This window comes from Marmota marmota, unplaced genomic scaffold (genome assembly GCF_001458135.2).
Source record: "Marmota marmota marmota unplaced genomic scaffold, marMar, whole genome shotgun sequence".
Lineage (NCBI taxonomy): Eukaryota > Metazoa > Chordata > Mammalia > Rodentia > Sciuridae > Marmota > Marmota marmota.
In genome coordinates, this window is record NW_026000139.1 from 2,663,215 (window position 1) to 2,684,787 (window position 21,573).

At 46.9% G+C, this 21,573-nt stretch overlaps 1 protein-coding gene across 2 annotated transcripts in view; it reads left to right on the top strand.

The window, feature by feature from the left end:
* Ptpn11 (protein tyrosine phosphatase non-receptor type 11) overlaps positions 1-16,655 on the top strand; it is a 59,741-nt gene extending 43,086 nt beyond the window's left edge. For both annotated transcript variants that reach the window (XM_048785733.1, XM_015505135.2), the window contains exons 13-15: positions 9,461-9,573; positions 11,124-11,220; positions 12,519-16,655. In XM_048785733.1, the coding sequence (XP_048641690.1) occupies positions 9,461-9,573; positions 11,124-11,193 (183 nt within the window). In that variant the 3' untranslated portion in view covers positions 11,194-11,220; positions 12,519-16,655. The remainder of the gene's footprint in view (positions 1-9,460; positions 9,574-11,123; positions 11,221-12,518) is intronic.
* The last annotated feature ends 4,918 nt before the right edge of the window (positions 16,656-21,573 follow it).

The window sequence follows — 21,573 nt, forward strand, 5'->3', positions numbered from 1 at the left end:
AATCCCTGGTACCGCCCACCCCCCCCCCCAAAAAAAAAAAGGTAGTTCCTATAGACCTTTCACCAGTTTTCTCTGAAGTTAACTTTTTACATAACCATGGTACATTTATCAAAATTGAATAAGTATATATGCATTATCATTAACTGAGCTCTAGAATTTGTTTTGCTTTGCTTCTCTTTGTGGTGCTGAGGATCAACCCAGGGCCTTGTTCATGTGGTAGACAAGCTCTCTACCACAGAGCTACATTCCCAGTTCTAGAATTTACTTGGATCCACCAGTTTTCCCACATATGTTTTTCTGTTCTGGGATTCAGTTCAGGATCCAAGTTGAGTTTACTGTTCTGATTTCTTAGTCTCCTCTGATCTGTGATACTTCTCCCCTCTGCCCACATTTTTAAATTGGTGCATTATAGTTTTACATAATTATGGGATTTGTTATAACATATTTGCAGATGTACACAATATAACAATATAATTTTGGCTTAATATCACTCCCCAGCACTTCCTCCCCAGTGATACTTTATTTGTTGTTCTTTATTTTTTTATGAACTTGACAGTTCTTTTTTGTATTAGGGATAGAATGCAGGGGTGCTTTACCTCTGAGCTATATCCCCAGTCCTCCTCCCCACCCTTTTTGTTTTTAATCTTGAGACAGGGTCTTGCTGAGTTGCTGAGGCAAACCTCCAATTTTCAGTCCTCCTGCCTCAGCCTCCTGAGTTGCTGGGAAACAAGTGTGTACCACTGCACTCAGAGACCTGGATAATTTTGAAGAGTACTGATCAGACACTTTGTAGGATTTTCTCAAGTTGGGTTAGCCTTGGTTTTCTGGTGATTAGACTGGCTAACAGATTTGGAAGAATTACCACTGCGGTGTATTATGGTTATAGCTGACTCTCCTTCTCCTGACTTAGGGAGTAGATTCTATCAGCACAGCCTGCTTGGGATTAATCTCGGTCACTTGGCTTAGGTTCTCCCTGCCACATTTCTTACTGTTCAGTTAACTCTTGTACCTGTTCCCTGTTCTATTCCTAAGCCTTGAGTCATGTAGTCCACCATGCAGAAGCAAGCTGTATCTCCTGGAATGCGTGGTGACTACATAGATCATTTAGAATCTTTTAAAAAGGAAGACTTGTCCCTTTCTGTACTTACTTACTTTTTATTGATTTATATAAGTTCAGAGCTGTGTATGTTGTTTTATGCTTGGTTTATAATTTAATACTATGCTGTTTATTTTGTTGCTAAAACTACTGCAACTTTGGCCACTGGGGGACTTTTCAGTTGCCCCCGAGTCCTTTGATGTGCACAGATCCTTTTGTTTTTGAGCACTTCCTTACTTGCTGGCACTACAGGATGTTCCAGGCTCATTTAAATTTTCCCTGCTCTAGCCCTGGAATTGGCCAGTTCTCTATGGAGCCCCCTCTTCCCTTTATTGGAAACTAGCATCTAGAAACTGAACCTGGGTGCTGGTTGTGCTCCTGGCTACTGGGCATCGCTCCTTCTAGGCCTTCCCAGCAGACAGCTAGAAAATTTGTCAGTGTATCAACCTGTGATACACCCACTTCTGTATTTGTTTCTGGTGCCATCTGTGCAGATAGCGCCAACCTTGAGTTCACCCAGTGCCCCAGGGTACACTCTGGCCTCCCCCCGGCTCGTGTGTCACTTTTTCCCCTAGAAGGGAGAAGCCTCAGATCTGTTATCTACAACTCAGTTACCAATTTACTCAACTATTATAAAAACAGTTTGAGAATTGCTAACCTGGACTGCTTCCTGTAGCCCGTGGGGAGCACGTTTTAAGATGCAGTGTTAGAGAGGCCTTAGCGTCTCCTCTGGAGAGAACCCTACAGTTGGACACAGGTCACTTTTATAAATTTTGGAGTGATAAGGCCAGGATAGAGATGCGGTGGTGCAGGCTAAATTTAAATTGTTGCAATTAAATTAAGAAAGACTTGAACTGGCCTGGTGTGGTACTGACCATTCAGCTGCCTATGTTTTATTAGCTGTTTTCTTGTTCTTTGGTGTTATTCCTTTGTGGAATATTTGGATACCTTTTGCGTTGTAGACATCTTTTAGGTGCTGCCTCATGGGGCTGGAAATCTGAGTTCACAGAGACCACACCCCATGTGCCCTGTTTTATTTGTTTCCCTGGATTTGTGCTTTTTTGTGTATCTTCTGCAGTTTCCTTGATCCATTGAAAAGGCCTCTTCACATATGTTTATTCTTAGCCAGTGCAGAGGCGCACGCTTGTGATCCCAGTGGCTCAGGCGGCTGAGGCGGGAGGATCACAAGTTCAAAGCCATCCTCAGCAACTTAGTGCAGTCCTAAGCAACTTAGGGAGACTGGATCTCAAAATAAAAAACAAAAAAGGGCAGGGGATGTGGCTCCATGGTAAGGCCTCCCTGGGTTCAACCCCCAGTACCCCTGCCCCCAAATGTTCATTCTTCTGTGCATTAATTAAAGCAGGCTGGACTGGTCAGGCAGGTGCCAAATCCTGGGGACTTAAGTGGAGGTGAAGTCAATTGGGCTGGACAGGAAGGAGTTGGGGGGAATGCAGGGAGCCATGGGCAAGGTTGGAAAAGAAAGCAGAGACCAGAGTGGGGGCCTGTGGGGACTTGTGAGTCGTGTTAGAGTTGAGACTTTCTTCTGAGGGAGATGGGAAGTCACTGAGGAGCTTCAAGTAGAGGAGTGCTAGAGAAAGATCCCACTGGAACTTAGGACTCTGGCTTGAGGGAGATGAAGGGGCAGGACAGGCGCGGGCAGCCGCAGGGCCAGGGAGAAGCGGCAGCACCGTGGTGGAGAGGGCGTGCGGTTTGCACGGGGTGGAGGCTGCTAGTGGGTTTGGAGAGAAGTAGGGCCCGTGAGCTTTGGATTTGATGTGAAAGGAGGGAAGGTCTTTGCAGTCCTGACCCCAAAGCACCCAGGGAGGTCATTGCTGCTGTCACCCAGACCGGAGAGTTTCCATTTTACCCTTCCCTCCTGCTCTTGGCTTTTGGACTTTTTCTGGTTCAGAGTTTGAGAGGGTAATCAGAGTCACTTCACATGGGAAGACATTTCATCCCAGTGACCGTGGGGCCTCATGGTGGCTCCTTCTTCTCGACCTTGACTGTGTGCAAATTGGCAAAGCCTTAAGAGTCATAGACATGCAGAAGGCTTGGTGACCATGCTGTGTCAATGACTGTGAGGGGAGGATAGGTCAATTTTACATTATTTTCTAGGCCTCAGAAGCTCATTACCCTCTACCCTCCAAAGATAAATTAAAGCAGAGCAGAACAGCTTCTGTCCCCTGAGACTACTTCTTGATCTATAAGACATCTGGGCTGTCACAGAAACAGCTAAGAGACAAGCTCATCTGATTTGTGAATCAGTTTTACTTAAGTAAGCTAAAAAACTCCAACATCCTTATGCTTTTTCTTGGGCTACTTTGATTCATTGAAATAATTCCTATGCTGTTTGCATTAATCGCTCCTCTTTAGAAAATTGTCATCACTTCATGTAGAAATGTTGATTTTGAATTTTAAGAAGGTAGTAAGGAAGGAGGAGGGAAGCTGCTGTGAGTGGGTCTAGATGTTCTGTAATGCAGATGAGAAAGTTCTAGCAATCTGCTGTACCGCAGTGTATGTTATATAGTTCACAGTACTGTACTGTATATTTAAAAATTTGCTCACAGGGTAGATCTTACGTTTCATCTTTTTTTAAACTACAATTTAAAGAAGTATTGAATAACAAAGCAAGTTAATGCTTTAGTTTACATTTATTATATATGTAAGATTTTTGTTTGAAAGGAATTAAGATTTTTAAACTTTAGAATAATTTTTAAATTCTCTGCTAGTTCTTCCATTTAATACTTATTAAATTTATTGATGACTGATTTTTTTTTTTTTTAATTTTCTGGGGAGCAAACCCAGAGCTTTGTGAATGCTAGGCATGTGCTCTACTGTTGAGCTCATCCCTAGTCCCTTAATATTTCATTTTGAATTATGCCGCATCTTTCTTTTTTTCCACACCCCCCTCTAGTATCGGGAATTGAGCCCAGGGGTCTTCTATCATTAAGCTGCATCCCCAGCTCTTTTTATTTTTTTATTTTGAGACAAGGTTTTACCCAGTTGCTCAGGCTGGCCTTGAACTTGTATCCTCTTGTCTCAGTCTCCCATCAAGTTGCTGGGATTATAGGTATGTGCCACTGTGCCGGGCTATATTGTATCTTTCTAAAGATTATTTCTTATGTAAGTAATCATTTCAGTGCAATAAGTCTGTGGTATCTTTTCAGAGGCTGTTATTCACAGTCTTTCCATTTTTTTTATTTTTTTTTTTGGTACTCAGGGATTGAACTCAGGGGCACTCAACCACTGAGCCACATCCCCAGCCCTATTTTGTATTTTTTATTTAGAGACAGGGTCACTATGTAAACTAAACAAAACATTTTCAACTTGGATATCTGTTCTGCAATCTTTCCTAGATTAAAATTCTCTAACGACTGCTTCATCTGTTGATAGAGGCTAAATATTAGTGGCTCGCATAACTCAGAAGCTTATTTCTCTTCTATGTAAAAGTCTGATCTGACAGGCAATTTGGGAAGGGGGTGTAGGGTGGCCTGTTCCCCGAGTCATCAGAGAAGCCAGGCACGTTCTGTGGTAGCTCTGTTGTCCTCTAGAATGTTCCCTTTCCACGTGGGTGCAGGGAGCACAAGGAGGCAGGGGGCCGCGACTGCCTGTTATGTCGGAGTCAGCAGACTTTCAGTGAAGGGTCAGAGTAGAGGATCGGGCTTTGCAGCCACGTGTGCTGTTCCCCTCTTGTTCTTTTTCCTTGGTTTGTTTAAAACCTTTTGAATGTAAAAGCTCTACTTATCTTGAAGCCCTTACAAAATCCAGGCCTTGTGCTAGATGTGTGTCCCAAGCCAGTGTTTTGCCAACTGCTCTTCTAAGGGCTTGGCCTAGAAGTTGTGCGTTTTTTTCATCTGTAAAATAGGATCAAGAAAAGTGTCTATTCAAAAGGTCGCTGTGAAAATTAATACGATGGTATTCAAATCGTGGCTGGTACAAAGTGAGCATGTTTCACTGTTTTTGTTATTTAATTTGTATTTAATCCCACCTATGAAAGAGAATTACATATTTTTAAAACTATTTTTTAACATGGTTTATGGCTTTTTAAACATACAATTGCTACAGCTGCTTAGCCTAGCACTGTATTTAAATCAGTGCTTTAGTCTTTAAGATATTTTTATTTTATTTTTTTGATAGGTGATCCTCTTGCCTCACTGGAAGTTGACTCAGGGGTGCTCCATCACTGACCAGGCCTTCTTTAATTTTTAATTTGAGAAAGAATTTTACTAAGTCACCCAGGTTGGCCTTGAACTTGTGATCCTCTGGCTACAGTAGATTGGATCGTGGGTGTGTGCTACTGTGCCCAGCTTGAGTCTTTTTTTATAACTTCTATTTTTTTTAATTATTTCTTTTGATTTGATCATGATTTTTTAAAGAAGGTATTATATTTCAAGTGTTTGCATGCTTATCAATGTCTGAACAGGTTTTATATCTAAAGGGTAATTCAGCAGGGTATGAAATTCTTGGGTGATCTTTTCCACAGGATTTTAAAAATTATGTGTTTGTATGAAATCTAAAGCCAGTTTGATTATTTCCCCCGATGTTTTCTGCCTGGAGACTCATGATCCTCTCTGTTTCTTTGATGTTTGGGAAATTGCTATATAGCTTCTCCTACTTTATAGGCTCTTAAAATGCAGATTCAGATGTTTTTAAATTTTTATTTTAATCTGAGGGGTGTTTTCTTGCATTTTATTTTAGAAGCTTTCTTCTTGTTCTTTTCAGGAATTGTGTTGTGCATATATTGAATCTCTTATGTGCCTTTCTTTTTTCATTTGAAACATAGTTTTGTAGTACATTTTCTCTGCGTTATCTGCAGTGCCTCCTTCTGAATTTTTAGTTATTTTTGCTGCCTTTAATTGGATTTCAGTCTGTAAATAATTTTTGTCTTTCTTTTTCCATGTCTCCCTGGTGCTGTCCCAGCTCAGCTTTCCTCTCCTCTGTGGTTTTATAATCTCCTAGTTGAGCTCATTTTAAAGAAAGTTCATGGCATAGAGTCTGTGAGGCTAATGTGAGCATTGACTTTTTCCTTTTCTCTCCTTCATTTCTTTTGTGATTTGCTTCTCTATCTGCCTTTTACTTATTGTTCCTTTCTCATTTTGATTTTTTGTTTATTTTCCCACAGTGCTAGGGACAGAGCCCAGAGCCTCACACATGGTAGAGCGTTCTACCACTGAGCCACAACCGTAGCCCTTTTTAAATTTTATTTTGAGACAGGGGCTTGCAAAGTTGCCCAGGCTGGCCTTGAACTTGTGAACCTCTTGCTTCAACTTTCTGAATAGCTGGGGATACAGGTGTGTGCCGCTACACTTGGCTCCTTTTTCATCCTGTTCTCTGTTCCCTGCAGTGGGCGTGTGTGCAGTCTTATCCTGGCCCTTTCCAATGCCTACTCGTTATTAAGTGGGTTCTTAGGAGAGGTTCTTTGGTGGCTGAGGAGGTCAACAGCTTTGACTTGGATTTGTTGTCTCAAATGCTTTGTCACGTTTGTTCTGGGAGCACATCCATGTGCTGGTGTTCAGGAGGTTATTATGACTCCTTATGAAGTACATTGATCCCTCAGTATCTGATGGCAAAGAGCTCCAGGGCCCGCATGGATACCAGGATCTACGGAGACTCGCCATCCGTTCTATAAATGGCGTAGTATTTGCATAGAACCTGCACACCTCCTCCCCTGTACTTTGAATCATCTCTAGATTACTGTGATCCATGGAACAGTATAAATGCTCTCTGTTAAATAACTCTTCCACTCACTGTATGGTTCAGAGAATAACAGCAGGAAAGTCTGTGCATGTTTTGGATAGTTTGATCCATGGTTGGTTGAATCTGGAGATGTGGCACCTGTGGATATGGAGGGCAGCTGTGTAGTTTATCAGAGGGCTAACATGCTCCCCCGCTTCCAGTCAGCCTCAGCCAGGAGGGTGGCCTGACACCAAGAAAAACCCCTCAGGACTGTAAATTGGTGAAACCAATCTGGAAAGCAGTATGGAGATTCCTTGGAAAACTGGGAATGGAACCACCATTTGACCCAGTTATCCCAATCCTTGGTCTATACCCAAAGGACTTAAAAAGAGCATACTACAGGGACACAGCCACATCAATGTTTATAGCAGCACAATTCACAATAGCTAAACTGTGGATCCAACCTAGATGCTCTTCAGTAGATGAATGGATAAAGAAAATGTGGTGTATATACCCAATGGAGTATCATTCAGCAATAAAAAAGAATAAAATCATGGCATTTGCAGGTAAATGGATGGAGTTGGAGAATATAATGAAGTAAGCCAATCCCAAAAAACCAAATGCTGAATGTCTTCTTTGATACAAGGATGCTGATTCATAATGGGGCTGGGGGGCAGATGAGAGGAATGGAGAAATTTAGATAGGGGAAAGGGGAGGGAGGGGAAGGGGGGAATGGGGGTAGGGAAGACAGGGGAATGAGACGGACATCATTCCGTGAAAACATGGATGAAAACATGGATGGTGCGACTCTACTATAGTGTTCAACAGAGACATGGAAAATTGTGCTCTGTTTGTGTACTACAGGTTGAATTGCATTCTGCTGTCATGTATAACTAATTAGAATAAATAAAAAGAATAAAAGAAGAAAAGCCCCTCAGAAAATGGGCGTGTCTGCTGTATGGAACTGGCTCTCTTCAGGACGCCCCCACTGTCTAGCCACCTGTGTCCCCAGGTCTTCTCACCTCCGTGGTACTGCCTTCCACCTCAGTGACACTGACGCCCAGGGGTTTCCCTTTCCTGCTGAGGTCTGAGTGCGGATGCTCCTTGTTGGTCCAGGTTCCGTGGTGCTGAAGCAGGGGTGCCTTGCAGCTCACCGCCTGGAGTGGTGGCGGTTCCCTCCTCCACCTGTATGAGCTTCCCACAGTTGATCATTTGTTCTTTTGTGGGTTTTGAGTAGAAGAGAAAAAAGGTACTTCCCTGATGGATTTAGATTTCTTTTGTGTTTTACATTTTTATTTTGAAAAAATTTAAAAGTATACAGTATCACAACCCATAATTGTCCTTTTACTTTGTCACATTTCTTTAAAGGTTTTTTTTTCCCTCTTCTAAAAACATCTAGTGTGATAGGTCCAGGTGGGATTCCCTTTGACCCCTACCCCTGCCCCCTCACTCAATTCAACCCCCAAAACCCTAAAGCAGTCAACAGCATCAGGGACTCATTTTACATTTAAGGTACAAATGTCTTCGCACAGTGTCTCTGAGGCCTGTTTGGAATGGCCTCCCAGCCGGCAGCCTGCCCTAGTGTTGTCCTGCAGCTGTGGGACCTGTTTTGATGCAGGGATTGTGCCTTGTGTCGGCTCCTCTTCTCTGTTGCCTGTTACTCCACCATGTGGACAGAGGCTTTCCTTTGTTCTGTTTGACTTTCTTAAGAGTAGCCTGTCGCAGGCCACCCTTGTACAACCCTTAAGTGCCAGGTTTTCTCAAAGAGAAATAGATGTTCAGGATCGCAAGATATATGTCTTTTCATTTTTACTAAACACTAACTAGTTAGTACTGCTTCCATGAACTAATTGTACATCAAGCGATGGCACCAGTTTACCCCCTGGCAGGGGATGGCGTTCCCAACAGTGTCTGACGCGGCCGTGCTGTGTGCTCTCCGCACTTTCCCGAGCAATCTTAAAATGAAGGCAGCATTATATAATGACGCCCCTTTGATGGGTAGATTTTCAGAATTGGTTGTTTTTAGGTAAATATAGGAATAGAAAAGGGGGATAAGCCATCTAACCAGGAGTCCTACTGAATATAGCTCACTCCACATTGAGACACGATGACTTCCTCCTGGGTTTGTTGTTTGTTTGTTTGGCCTCCTTTCACCCCCAGGGCATCATTTCAGCCAAAATGAAGTTTCAGGGTTTTGGTGTCTTTGTGGGAGAGGGGAGTGGTGGGAGATGGGGTAAAGTGCACGGTCATTTCTCTCCTCAGAGTGGAACCATCTTCTGTACCGTGTGCCCTTTGTACTTGGAGTGGGTTTATTTCTGGAGCGCCTTTCTTGGCTGTTTATCTGAAAATCATTAGATGGGGTGCACATGAACTCTGAAATGATTACTGCTGGGGTGGCTCAGGAAGTGGGGATCCTCTCGAAGCCAGAGATAGGCATGTTAGGCTCAGGGCCTAGTAAGTGGTCCGTGTGTGACCCTGTGTGCTTTCAAACTGTGGGGTTCAAATGGACTTTGATCGGGGTGGTGTGTTTATATTGAGGAGGTGAGCCCCCTAACATCACGGTCAGAAAGAACACCGATGTTCTTGACCATCTAACCTGTCGGCCCTCTTTGGTGAATACCTTTTTTGCTCCTTCATTTCTATAAAAAACGTCACAGTTCTTCTCATCCACACCTTTTGCACTTTCAGAAGAGCAAGAGGAAAGGACACGAATATACCAACATTAAATATTCCCTAACGGACCAGACAAGTGGAGACCAGAGTCCCCTGCCACCTTGTACCCCAACACCACCCTGTGCAGAGTAAGTAGCGATGAAGGAACCTCTTTCTGCCTGGACAGTATGGTGTTCCATAAAGGCTTGAAAGCATCCGTGACAAACCTAGAGCACAGGCCCTGCATGGCCGCCCCATGGCTGGCGGTGCTGTGGATTGTGGCAGTGCCGTCCCAACTCCATCTTCTTTTGCCCCAACTGAAGGCAGCCGCTGTGCTCTGTATGGGATTCTGAGCTTATCAAGTGGTGACTCTCCAAGAAGAATCCAGGTTTCGGTTTGCAGTGGCGGGGACTGTTGCAGAGGGAGGCAGCATCCCTTGTTGATGTACTAAGACTCTTTCTGAATAAGAGGAAGTGAGTTGGCGTTGGTGTGCGCGCTCACCTTGATATGCTGGTTTCCTGCCAGTCAGTGGGTGTTCACACCAGGGCTCAGCACGCTGCAGCCTGCAGACCACATCTAAAGCAAAAAGAAAGCTCCTGAGAGTAAGTGACAGAGGCGGTGGCCTGCAGAGCCTGCCACACCTGCCTCCTGGCTCTTTCCAGAAAACGTTTGCTGACCCCTGTTTAACCCTAACACAGCAGGAACGTGCTAAACTGGTCATATTCTAAAGTCACTTTCTGGTTTAGCATTCACTTCTTATTTTCCCGTAAGGATCTTGTCTCTTTGCTTTGATGTGGGTTTTAAAGCCTGCGGACTGTGACGTGGCCTCTGGCTGTCTTAGGTGGAGATGGAGGTTCGTGTTCACACTTGCTTGCAGTGGAGCTTCCTCCACCTGCCCCTTCCCGTCCCCTGCAAGGACTGGGAACGTTGGCATTCTTGGTTGCTGCCTGCAGTAGTTTGCAGTGCTGTCGTGAAGCCGGACGACCTTCCTCTCCTGTGGGGGACAGAATGGGCTCCAGCCACTCCCTTCTTTCTATGGCAGGCCAGCGACTGCGGGGCAGGTTGTCGCCCCATTCCTGATCCCTCCACCCACCCAGGGCATCCCAGGCCCAAAGCCCCTCTAGGCCAGCACCCCCAGCTGCTGGGTCCCTGTCTGCTCGGGTCCCACTCTGATCCCCTCTCCTTGCTGAGAGAGAAACCTGAGCTCCTGCATGCTGGCCCCCCTTGGCCCTACACTAGCCCATCCTCCTCAGGGTCCCCGAGCCGAGGCTAAGAGGAGCTCGTCCCTGTCGGCTGCTGCCTCATTCCCATCTTGGAGCTTTTTCCCTGTTCTGATGCCTCTGTTGGAAGTGACAGTGGCTCCTTGTTGCATGAACCTGTCCCACCTCCTTCACGGTTTGCCCCAAATGCCTTATATCCTATAGGGCTCCATGCTGTGCCACCTGGAGACTCCCCACTTCCTCCTCACCCCAGGGAGCACAGGGACCGGTGGCTCCTGTTGTCTTCATAGCTGTGTGGTGATATTGCTGTGTGTCTGTGTCTTTTGTCCCTTCCAAGAACATCTGCTCTGGTGGCAAGAAGACATCTGCAGCATAACGGATGGTTCCTCAGGAAGTGGGTGTGCTGCGCAGGTGCCACGGACGCTCACACCGCGTGGCCTGCGTGGTTGTGAGTGTCCCCCTTTTCCTTTTCTCTGCAGAATGAGAGAAGACAATGCCAGAGTCTATGAGAACGTGGGCCTGATGCAGCAGCAGAAGAGCTTCAGATGAGAAGAGCCGCGGGAACTGCAGCCCAGAGTAGGTACCGGGCGCCCGCGGGCTCTGGGCACATTGCATCTATAATTATGGCGTTTTTAAGCAGGCAAGGAATCGTGACTATTTCAGCAGAGTACACTGTAATTGGGCTTTACACACAAGCCTCCTTGCTCCTCACCCTGCATTTCCTTCTCCAAGCTGGATTGAGTTTACAGTTCATTAAGCAACAAAATCAAATACAGAATCAGTTGTGCAAGGGCTGAGGCTGCACTCAACACCAGGAGAGCAGCTGACAGCAGTAGCAAGGGAGGGTGGAGGGGTCACTGTCCCTGCGGCATTTATTAGAGCTGCTGGTAACCAGGAGGTGCTGGGCACAATCTGGTGATACCTGGACAGCCGTGGGAAGAGAGGAGTCACAGTTTTGAGTTTTCATCCCTGACGGCCTCTGACTGGCCGTGAGATATGGGGACCCTCTTGACCTCTGATGGGATCAGTTCTGCTGCTGGGAACCCATCTCCTAATGCATCTCCTCCCTGCCAATCACCTTTCTAGACTGGAACCCAAGTATGTGGTTTATTTTTGTTGCTTGGTGCTAGGGATTGAACCTAGGAGTGTTCTACCACTGAGCTATACCAGCCCTTTTTATTTTTTATTTGGAGACAGGATCTTGCACAGTTGCCCAGGCTGGCCTCAAACCTGTGATCCTCCTGCTTCAGCCTCCTGAGTTGCTGGGATCATAGGTGTGTGCCACCACACCTAGCTGTATGTTTTAATAATAACTAGAAACTAGTAGTATATTTCATGTTGAAATTCCCATCTCAGTGGTAAGGTATCTAAATGTTTAGATCTGCCTTTTAGTGGTTTGGGACTAGGGGTACAGCTCGGTGCTTCCAACTCCCATACTGGGATGGGACTGGTTGAGGGCCAGCAGAGCTGAGAACGCTCAGGTATCCTGACTTCCACCTGGCGCTGGGCCCTGAGCTGCCCAGGTGCTGACGGACTGTGCCCTGCACCTCCTGGACGGCTAACCAACTCTAAAGAACGCTGCAGGAACAGGGACCCCCTGCCCTGACCCTGACCCTGACCCTAACTAATTCTGTATTTGATTTTACTGTTAATGAGCGGTAAACTCAGTCCAGCTCCGTGAAGAAAGGATAGGTAAGGAGCGCCGGGAGGCTGGTTGTGAAACTCAACTGCCGAAACCTTCACAGCACCTTTGCCTGACACGGGCAAAGCCTGGGTCCAGCCCCAGCCCTGAAAACCAGACAAAACAGAACTTAGCGCTTTGCTAAGCTTTTAAACGTATTCTCTTTAAATTTTCTACCTTATTTCTTCCCCAGATGTGGACTTTCGCCTTCTCTCTAAAGTTCAAGAACAGACACAAGGAAGTTTATGTGAAGAATGGATTTGGATCTGGAAAGCTGGTGTCCTGGCTGACTGCCTTTTGATCAGCCACATTTGCAGCCATTTAAAGACCACTGTATTCTAACTCAGCAGTTCATTTCCTCAGATAAGAAGAAGTCGTCTCTACAATGTAGACAATGTGATATTTTATAGAATTTTGTTTTAAATCAAGAAAGCAGTTAAATTGTGCTCTATATTTTAGAGATCATGGGGCTTCAAGTTCAAGTTATGGGCAGTTTTTTTTTTTTTTTTAAATAGCCTGATTTTTTTTTTTTTCTCTTTGTGGGGGATGATGGGACACTTGGAGAAAGGAAATGGCTTGGGAAAATTAACAGCACCCTTGAGAAGTGGGAACCGTTTCCTTTTCCCTCGCTGCTGTCTTAGTCTGTTTTGTGTTGCCTGACAGGACGCCTCAGACCAGGCGATTTTTAATGGACAACAATTTGTGTCTCCGGTTCTGGAGGCTGGGAGGCCAGGGTGGGGCGGCATCTGCTGAGGGCCTCAGTGCTGCATCAGGGGACTTGGTGGAAGGCGTCACATGCTGAGGGACAGCCAGAGAGGGCCGAGCCTGGTTTTAAAATGAGTCCACTCCCGTGATGACGTTAATCCATTTGTGGCGGCAAAGCCCTGTGACCTGATGGCCCCTTTAAGGCCCCACCTCTCCACACGGCTGCATTGGAGATTGAGTTTCTAATACAGGAACTTTGGGGACATTCACTCATAGCACTTATCCCTAGTGGATAATTCACCTGGGGGCTTCCTCTTTTTTGGCTAAATGGTCTCCCAGCCAGTGACCGAGACTGTCAGAGGTTGACTGTCTTCACATCGCCGTTAAAAATCATGGGAAAAAAAATCATGGAAATGTATGAACTAGGATAAGAGGTGTGTTTTCTCAGCCGATGGCCGTTCCTGTTCAGTGTTGACAGGCGTTTGTGACGGGAAAACAGTTGCCATATTTCCTTTGCTTCTGAGTGACTGTCTTGTGTTTTAAACAGGCTTCTGGGCCGACTGGGCTTTGGTTGTCAGGTGTCGCTCACCCGCCCCCTTCCTCAATCTGAGCTGGGCCCATCGGAGCTGTCCCTCTGCTGCTCTTGCGGGTGGTCCCCCGTGTGTTGGCAGGTCGATGAGACACTGGGACGGCTGGGCTTTGCTCTGCTGGAGTCCACAGGTCTGTCCTCCACGGGGCCTCAGCAGGGTAGTGAGGCCTGTCCCCTGACTGCTCAGAGCTCCCACCTGCTCAAGGGCAAACTGGCCGGGCCTCAGGCTCAGACCACAACTACCACAGCCGCCCTTCCATGCCCTTCCTTGATTAAAGAAGTCACAGGCCCAGCCAGGGTGTGAGGGGATATGAAGTGGAGGTGCAGTGCCTTGGGGCCACAGTCTAACATTTGGCACAGCCAGTGCTATGGCAACCAGCTGCCAGTGACCTTGGGAAGCTGCTTCTGCTGTGATAGTGGGAGAAGCTGCAGGTCAGGCTGAGAGAGGAGCAGGGCCTTCAGGAAGCTCTGAGCACACGCTCCCAACCTCCCCCAAGGGACAGGTCTCGCAAGCACAGAGGTGTTTGGGGGACAGAGCATTCGAAACTGAATCCCCTGTCCTCGCAGACCATGGCCAATGTGATGCTTTCTAAGTGCCGCTGGCTTTCTGTCCCGCCCTTGTGGCACTGCCAGGCCACACGGCGGAGGAGCAGCCCAGCCGCTGCCAGGTGAGCCAGCCTCTGTGCAGGCAGCAGCGAGACTTGCTGATGTCCTACCTTAAGTGCCTTCTCCAGGGACGTCCCCCTTGCCTCAAGTGTTAAACTGTCATTCAGTGAGAGTGTCTGAAGACAGCGTTGCAGGTTGACTCTTGTCACGTGTGAGAGCAACTGTGCTGGGAAGTCACGGTCTCTCCCCAGAGTCCTCCTGCTGTGCTCTGAGTGGCAGGGCTGTCCTGGTGGTCGCTCTTTGCGGAGCCCTTTCACTCCCCGAGGTGGTTGGGGAGTGCAATGGCCGCCATTTTCACAGATGAAATGAACACTGATGCTCCCCCACCCCGTATTCCTGGGAAGCAGAATTGCTCAGAGCGAGGTGTGGCCTGAGTCACCCCTGGGCGGATGCAACGAGCACGGTCTTCCTGTCCAGCCTGCACAGGGAGCTCCCGGCCCAGCGTTTGCACCCTCTTCTCTTTACGGCATTGTCAAGTTGACTCATTTGGATTTTGTGGTGGTGTTTTGACTGTGTGCTTTGGGGACAGAGTCTTGCACCAGCATGCAAGGGTGTGACGGGACAGGTACATCTGCTGAGTTCACATCTCGGCTGGTAGCTCTAGATGGGTTGTTTTTGCACTCAGAATGGAAACACCTGATCTCGGCCAGCTTTGTTCCAACACGCTGATTTCATCCAACTATTATTAAATGAACTGATGCCAACAGAAGATCCGTGGGAAGGCTGCTGATGTCTGTCTTGTGTTTGGTAAAAGGTGATTGCACGTTCTCAGGGCAGGTCGTTGTGCATATGGTGGAACCAGACAGAGGGCTAGGAAGATGGGGGTAGCTTGAGGTGTGAGGTTAAGAAGGTGAAAATGCAAGTTCAAGAGGCGGTTCACGAGGAAGTCACAGGCCCCGGGCCAGCGCGGTCAGTAACCGGTGAATCAGGCTCCCTGGCTAGGCGAGATGGGCACAGGTCCGCACCCACTTCTGCATTGTTGCTGGGCATTAAACGCACACAACAGACCATAGCTGGCTGAGTATTTTAAAATTATAAGCATAGGATTTTATATTTGGGGTGAAGAAATTATCTGGCACATGGTATTGGGTTTTTCTAAAAAAGCCAAATTTCAGAGTCTTTATAGCTTTCTTTCTTAAAAAAATAAAAAGGTGTCTCATGTCCAGTGTGTGGCTCTCCTGACACCAAAGGTCACCTCTCCCACTGAAATCAGTGACTTTTTAAACGTGGCAGAATGGGGTGAGAAACTGTAGGTAGACTTTCTTGGTGTCTGTACCCAGTTGCTTTGGAACAGCCAAGAAAATTGTCAAGATTGTTTTAGGGGTTATTTTACTGGGGGATTTTTAAGAAATAACAACGGGCGGGGGTTGTGGCTCAGTGGCAGAACACTCGCCTGGCATGTGAGGCATGGGGTTTGATCCTTAACACCACATACCAATAAATAAATAAAATTAGAAAAAAAAATTAAAAAAGAAGTAACATAAAACCCTGGGTCACTTCCAGTTGAGGAACGTGGGAAGGTGTGCGGTTGGTGTAGGTTAGTGATCCAGAGGGAGGCTCTGTTGGTGGTGGGAATAAATTTTTACCTAGAAGCACATGCCTCCTTGGTTTGGAGATGCCTTTCCTAGGATATGTATTAGCTTGTGATTCTGTTGAAGTCTTCTTCCTTCTTCCTCTTGAAAAATGAGTTCCAAACATAGTTTATTGTATCTTCTGTGACTAAAATGTTCACTCCTCCTTTGCCACGGGCAGTTCACACAAGGCAAGACATTAAGCAGGTGGCTGTAGTGAGCTGGTAACTATGCTGTATGTCAAACTAATTTTTACAAGTTTCCATCCTAAACCTCAAATCATGTAATTAATAATTTGCCTGTTTATTTATGACCTAATTGTGATTCTTTTATTAATAAAAGCTAATTGAAAAGGACCCTTTATTAAGCCGATGACTAGACCTACATTTAATTTTCCTGCATTGTATGAAGAGTATTGCACCAGAGTATTAAAGATATGTAATATTTTATTGATAAATCTATCCTTTAAAAGGAATACGTTTTAGGATGTCATCATTTTGATGTGAATCATGTAAATGTTGATAATATGCTGTTTATTATACATTTAGTGTTTCAAGAGATCCACTTAATTGCCTTTTTGCCCACGTATATTATGTAGTCTATTTGCAATTGTTTTTTAGAAAATGACATTAAAAGAGTAGTCTATGTAGAGAAACAGTAGTGAATGTTAATTGTCTCCCCACCTGTATTTATGGGTGTTAGTTCAACTGCTTTGCTAGTTGCAAAGCCGTTATTACAGAGTAAAGTGTATTTGTAAACTGTATGGAACTAAAAATTAGGAATAAAACCATTTTTCTTATATCATGGTATTTGTCATTTACTTCATCAGAAATGTCCAGGGAACAATTGGGATGGTGGGTCTCTTAGCCCCGCTCACTGGCACCACGTTCACATCCAGCTGCTCCGAGCTAGAAGGTGCCCTGGGATACGGGGTGGGGAGGAAAGGAATCGGTCCTCACTGAGTGCCAACTGCAGAAAGAGCTCTAGGAGACAAAGTAAAGCCTAAGGTGCATCAGAAGGATTAGGAAACGCACAGGGCTGGGTGTGGACGCTTTGGGTGGGGTGCAGGTAAGGGGTGCTCAGGGAGGCTTGTCGGAGGAGTGAAGTCCAATGTGGGACAGTGGCGCTTTCCTTTAGAGCAGGTTTAGGCCACATTCAAACCAGGCTGTTGTCTTCTGGCAACAGTGTACACAGCATGAGCAAAAAGAAATTGTAAAACAAAACAGTGATTAGTTCTGTGATTTGCATTATTTATACTGTAAGACACCGTGGCCTCCTCTCCATCTCAACTGAGTTATTTCATGGAGGTCATCGGATCCAGCCAGCTTAGTTGTTTTACTTTATTCAGAAAACAACCCGAGGCACCGCACATGTGCCAGACACTGGATTGAGCACAGCCCAAAGCCACTGGGTTCAGTGGCTGCCTACCAAGTCAGAAGACAGCCAGGTGTCCTTGTGAGGCACTTCTGAAGGTGCCTGGGGTCAAGACAGAAGTTAGACAACTGTTCCCAGTAAGGGGAGTCTGGAGGAAGGGCGGCAGGGTGGTTGCAGGGATCTTAACTTGTAACTTCCAACTTCCGGGGGATGGGGGGGCTCGCTTGGGTTGTCACACTGCACTAACATTTGGTGACCAGCCCCAGGGGCTGTTGGCATGGAGACGCTAAGGTCCATGCCATCTCCTGAGAGCTTGGGTTGCACACAGAGGCTGGTGTGATGACCTGGCCTTAGGTCATGAAAGAAACTTCTAGCCATGTAGCTCCTATTCAGAAGTAGATAGGAAATGAAGGGCAAAGCAGGAATTCCCACACAAATCAACTGTGGGCAGAGACCTAAGTGCTTATTCAACTTGGCAATGAAAAAGTTCCTGGTGAAGCCCTGCTCTTGGATCCCATTGCATGTCCGTGGCCTTGACCCCAAGGGTGGTGAAGGGGACCATAACCTCAAGCAGATGCTTTTATTGCAGATTCTTTTTTTCATTTCCTAGGAACCAGCTAAGTTTCCAAACACTGAATTTGCAAAACAATGCTGAACTGGTGGTAGTTGCTCTTTGATGGTGGTAATAGTGTAGTCACCAAGGAGCTAATATTTGTGTCACTTGAGGTCTGACTCTAAATCCTCAAACACTATCACAATATAAAATGTGGCTACTGGGGAGGGTCGGGGGAAAGAACATGGTTAACACTTACACAGCTGCGGTTTGACAGGAGAAGAATTGATAATATTCTGTAGCCCATAGGGTGACGATGGTTGACAATTAATTGTACATTTTAAAATAGCTAGTAGACTTTTGAATGTTCCCAACCCAAAAAAAATGATAAATGCTTAAAGTATTAAGTGTAAATATGCCAATTTCCCTGATCTGATCATTACACATTGGACACATGTTTTGAAACACCACACTGTACCCCATAACTATGTACAGTTATGTGTATATATATTAATTTTTTAAAATTAAAAAATATAGCTACTAAAATAAGGGTAATAAGAAAGCAATACAGCCAGGCACTCTGGCGCACACCTGTCATCCCAGCAGCTCGGGAGGCTGAGGCAGGAGGATGCCAAGTTCAAAGCCAGCCTCAGCAAAAACGAGGCGCTAAGCAACTCAGTGAGACCCTGTCTCTAAACAAAATACAGAATAGGGCTGGGGATGGGGCTCAGTGGTCAAGTGCTCCTGAGTTCAATCCCAGGTACCAAAAGAAAAAAAAAAAAGCAATACCATACTGTAAGACCCGCAGGCAGTTTACGAACAAAGTAATAGTAGGTGATGCTCGGAACTGATGTCATCGGTACCTGGTAAGACCATGGTCATACTGAACCAGAAGGAATTGTTTGGGGTTCACATCCTCTTCCACGTGGCTCTGGAAGTTAGACGCTGGGCGTGGATGAAGGCGACAGCGCCTCTAGTGGAGAGGCGTGAACCTGCAGGCGTGGTCATTGGGTTGGAGGAGGCGGTAGTCAGGGGTGTCTGCTGGAACTGATGGTTGCAGGAGTTGTTTGTAGGGGGTTAAGATTCAGAGGAGGGGCCGTGGGAGCTATTCTCGACCAGTGAGAGGGTCCTCTGTGTGTTTGTGTGTGCCCAGAGACGCTGGCTGGAGTGTCCTCCTGCTCTCCTGTTGTAGTCAAGGTCAGCTTCTCTGGATCTCTTTCTAGAAATCTAGACCCTTGCACGGCAAATAGTTCAGCTCTTGCTTCCCCACTTATTCTGAACAGAGGAGACCCCATGACCACGCAGAAGGCCTGTCTAGCTAGCCCTCCTGGTTACCCTGGGCGACTGTAAGCACGAACATATTTTAGGGTCTCCGTTCTGGATCTGCTATGGACCAAATTCAGCTCCATAGTGGATGATCTGGCTCCTTGGGCTGGCGTTCCCTCGTCCACCCTGTAGTTTGGAACGAGTCGTTTCATCTCAATGCCATCATTACTGAGATCACAGATTTTGTTTGGTTTTGGTGCTGGGGATGGAACCCGGGGCCTCACACTGGGTAGGAAAACGCTCTACCGCTGAGACACAGCCTGGCCCTGTCTTTGTTTTTAAAGTCCTTCTTCCGGGCTTAAAGCATTTCTGAATTTTAAAATTTTGGGGTATTTTTTTTTTAAATAGGTATTACATTCACTTAGAAAAATGGGAAAGGTTGAAAGCAGGATATGATGGAAAGTCTCTTCGGCGCCTGCCGTCTGCAGGGCTTCCTAACTGTGCATTGGAGCCCTGAGCAACTTGGAACACATGTCCCGCTCCAAAAGCACTGTGTGCCAGGGTTTTACATGTGTCACTTGGATACCTAACGCCAAATCATCACTCAGTGAGGCTGAACAGCCTGTCCTGTTCCACCTTGATCAGCTCCACGTCATACAACTTTTCTCACCCTTGTCGTCCGTCACATGGGTGAGACGTGCCGGTTCTGGGTAATTAAATTCGCATTTCTCTTAGAAGTGAATCTGAGCATCTTTTCACGTGCGCTGGCTGGGTTTCCTTTATGTTGCTTGACATTTTTTTTTCCTGTTGAGGTCTGAGTCTTGTTTTGAATTTATGAATAAAAAATTTATTTCTTTATGACGGATGTGATGGGGCTTACTGAGACCTCAGGATCAATTTCAGTATCACCCTCTTCTCGGGTGTGTGGCATAGGTGCACCTGCGTGCCCCTTGCTGCTTTGGCTTTGTCGTGATTATAATTCCCATTCAAAGGTGCCGTTCAGGGCACGCACGCACCCATTGAATCACGATTTAATGAGCACGTGAGCCGGGCATGGGGCTAGGTGCTCTAGGAATACAAAATAAGTACCGGTCTCCCTCCGCGTCTTGAAGGACTTTTGCCATTGAAGGAGAGAAGGCACGCACACAGCTTGGGAGGGGCCTGAATCAAGACGAAGGGAAGAGGAGCAAACCCAAACGCCTTTCATTTGCTAAGCAATAATTATGCGCCAAATACTGTCAGCAGGTTTATACTCATTGCTTCTCTTCCCTTTTTTGCAGGGTTGGAACTTGGCCTCACTCACGGGCAAGCGCCCTACCACTGAGCCACACTCCAGCTGTCACACTGATTATTTCTAACCCTGGAAAGGGGTCCCCTCTGCGGCCAGTCCTGCTCACTGCCCCGTGTCTAGTGCCTGGGCAGCGTGCACAGCAGTTGCAGAATGGACAGCTGGTGGCCATTTCCCGGCCCTGGAAGGTAGAGGTCTGAAGTGTGGGGTCAGGGTGTTGGCGGGGCTGCGTTCCTCCTGCAGATCCTGGGGACTGTCCTCCTGTCCTCTTGGTTGCTCGGCTTCTTTTTTTGCAGTACTGAGGGTCGAGCCCAGGGGTGCTCCACCACTGAACTACATCCCCAGTCCTTTTTTTTTTTTTTTTAATTTTGAAATGGGGTCTTGCTAAGTTGCCCAGGCTGGCTTGGAACTTGTGATCCTCCTGCCTCAGTCTCTCAAGTGGCTAGCATTACAGGTATGCGTCACCGTGCCCAGCTTCTCAAGACCCCTGCACCCCTCCCCTGCGGGCTCTCCCCTCCATCTTCAAAGCCAGTACCGGCCAGACGAGTCTTCCTCACACAGCCGTTCTACTCCCTCTTTGACATATAAAGTCCCCAATGATGCCACAGGTCCACCAGGTAATCCAGAAGAATCTCCCTATCTCAGGGTCACAATTTGCAAAGACCCTTTTGCCATACAAAGTAATGTGTTCACAGGTCCCACGGATTGACACAGGGACCTCTTTCCAGGCCCCTTGTCCTGCCTATCACTGCACCCCGAGGCCTCTAGGATGCAGGGATGGGGGAACTGTGTTCCTGTCTCTGGAAAGATCTGGAGCTGCAGAGAAGGACTCCTGGCCTCCGCGGGGAAGGAACAGCTGCTCCCAACTCCAGCCGCTGCTTCCCACTGACCCACCCCTGCTGCGAGCCAGAGGGCGCCACTGGGCGGGTGCTCCATGGTGGGTACCAGTCTATAGTGGGCAGGTGCTGCAGGGAGAGGGCTCAGTCTCCTGGCAGAGAGCAGGGTGGGGTCTGGATCTGGGACCCGCGAGGTGTGGTCAGGACCCGCCTCAACCCGACTGATCAGTCTGCCTTTTCCACAGGATCCCCAGGGAGCCCTGGGCCCAGCGGGAGGATTTCCCTGTGGAGATAGAGGTCACAGAGGTGGTCGGAGAATCATCTGATGTCACAGAGCAGCCACCATGTCCAGGTTGTAGGGCCAGAAGAGGACCAACGTCAGGATCTCAAGAAACAGGGC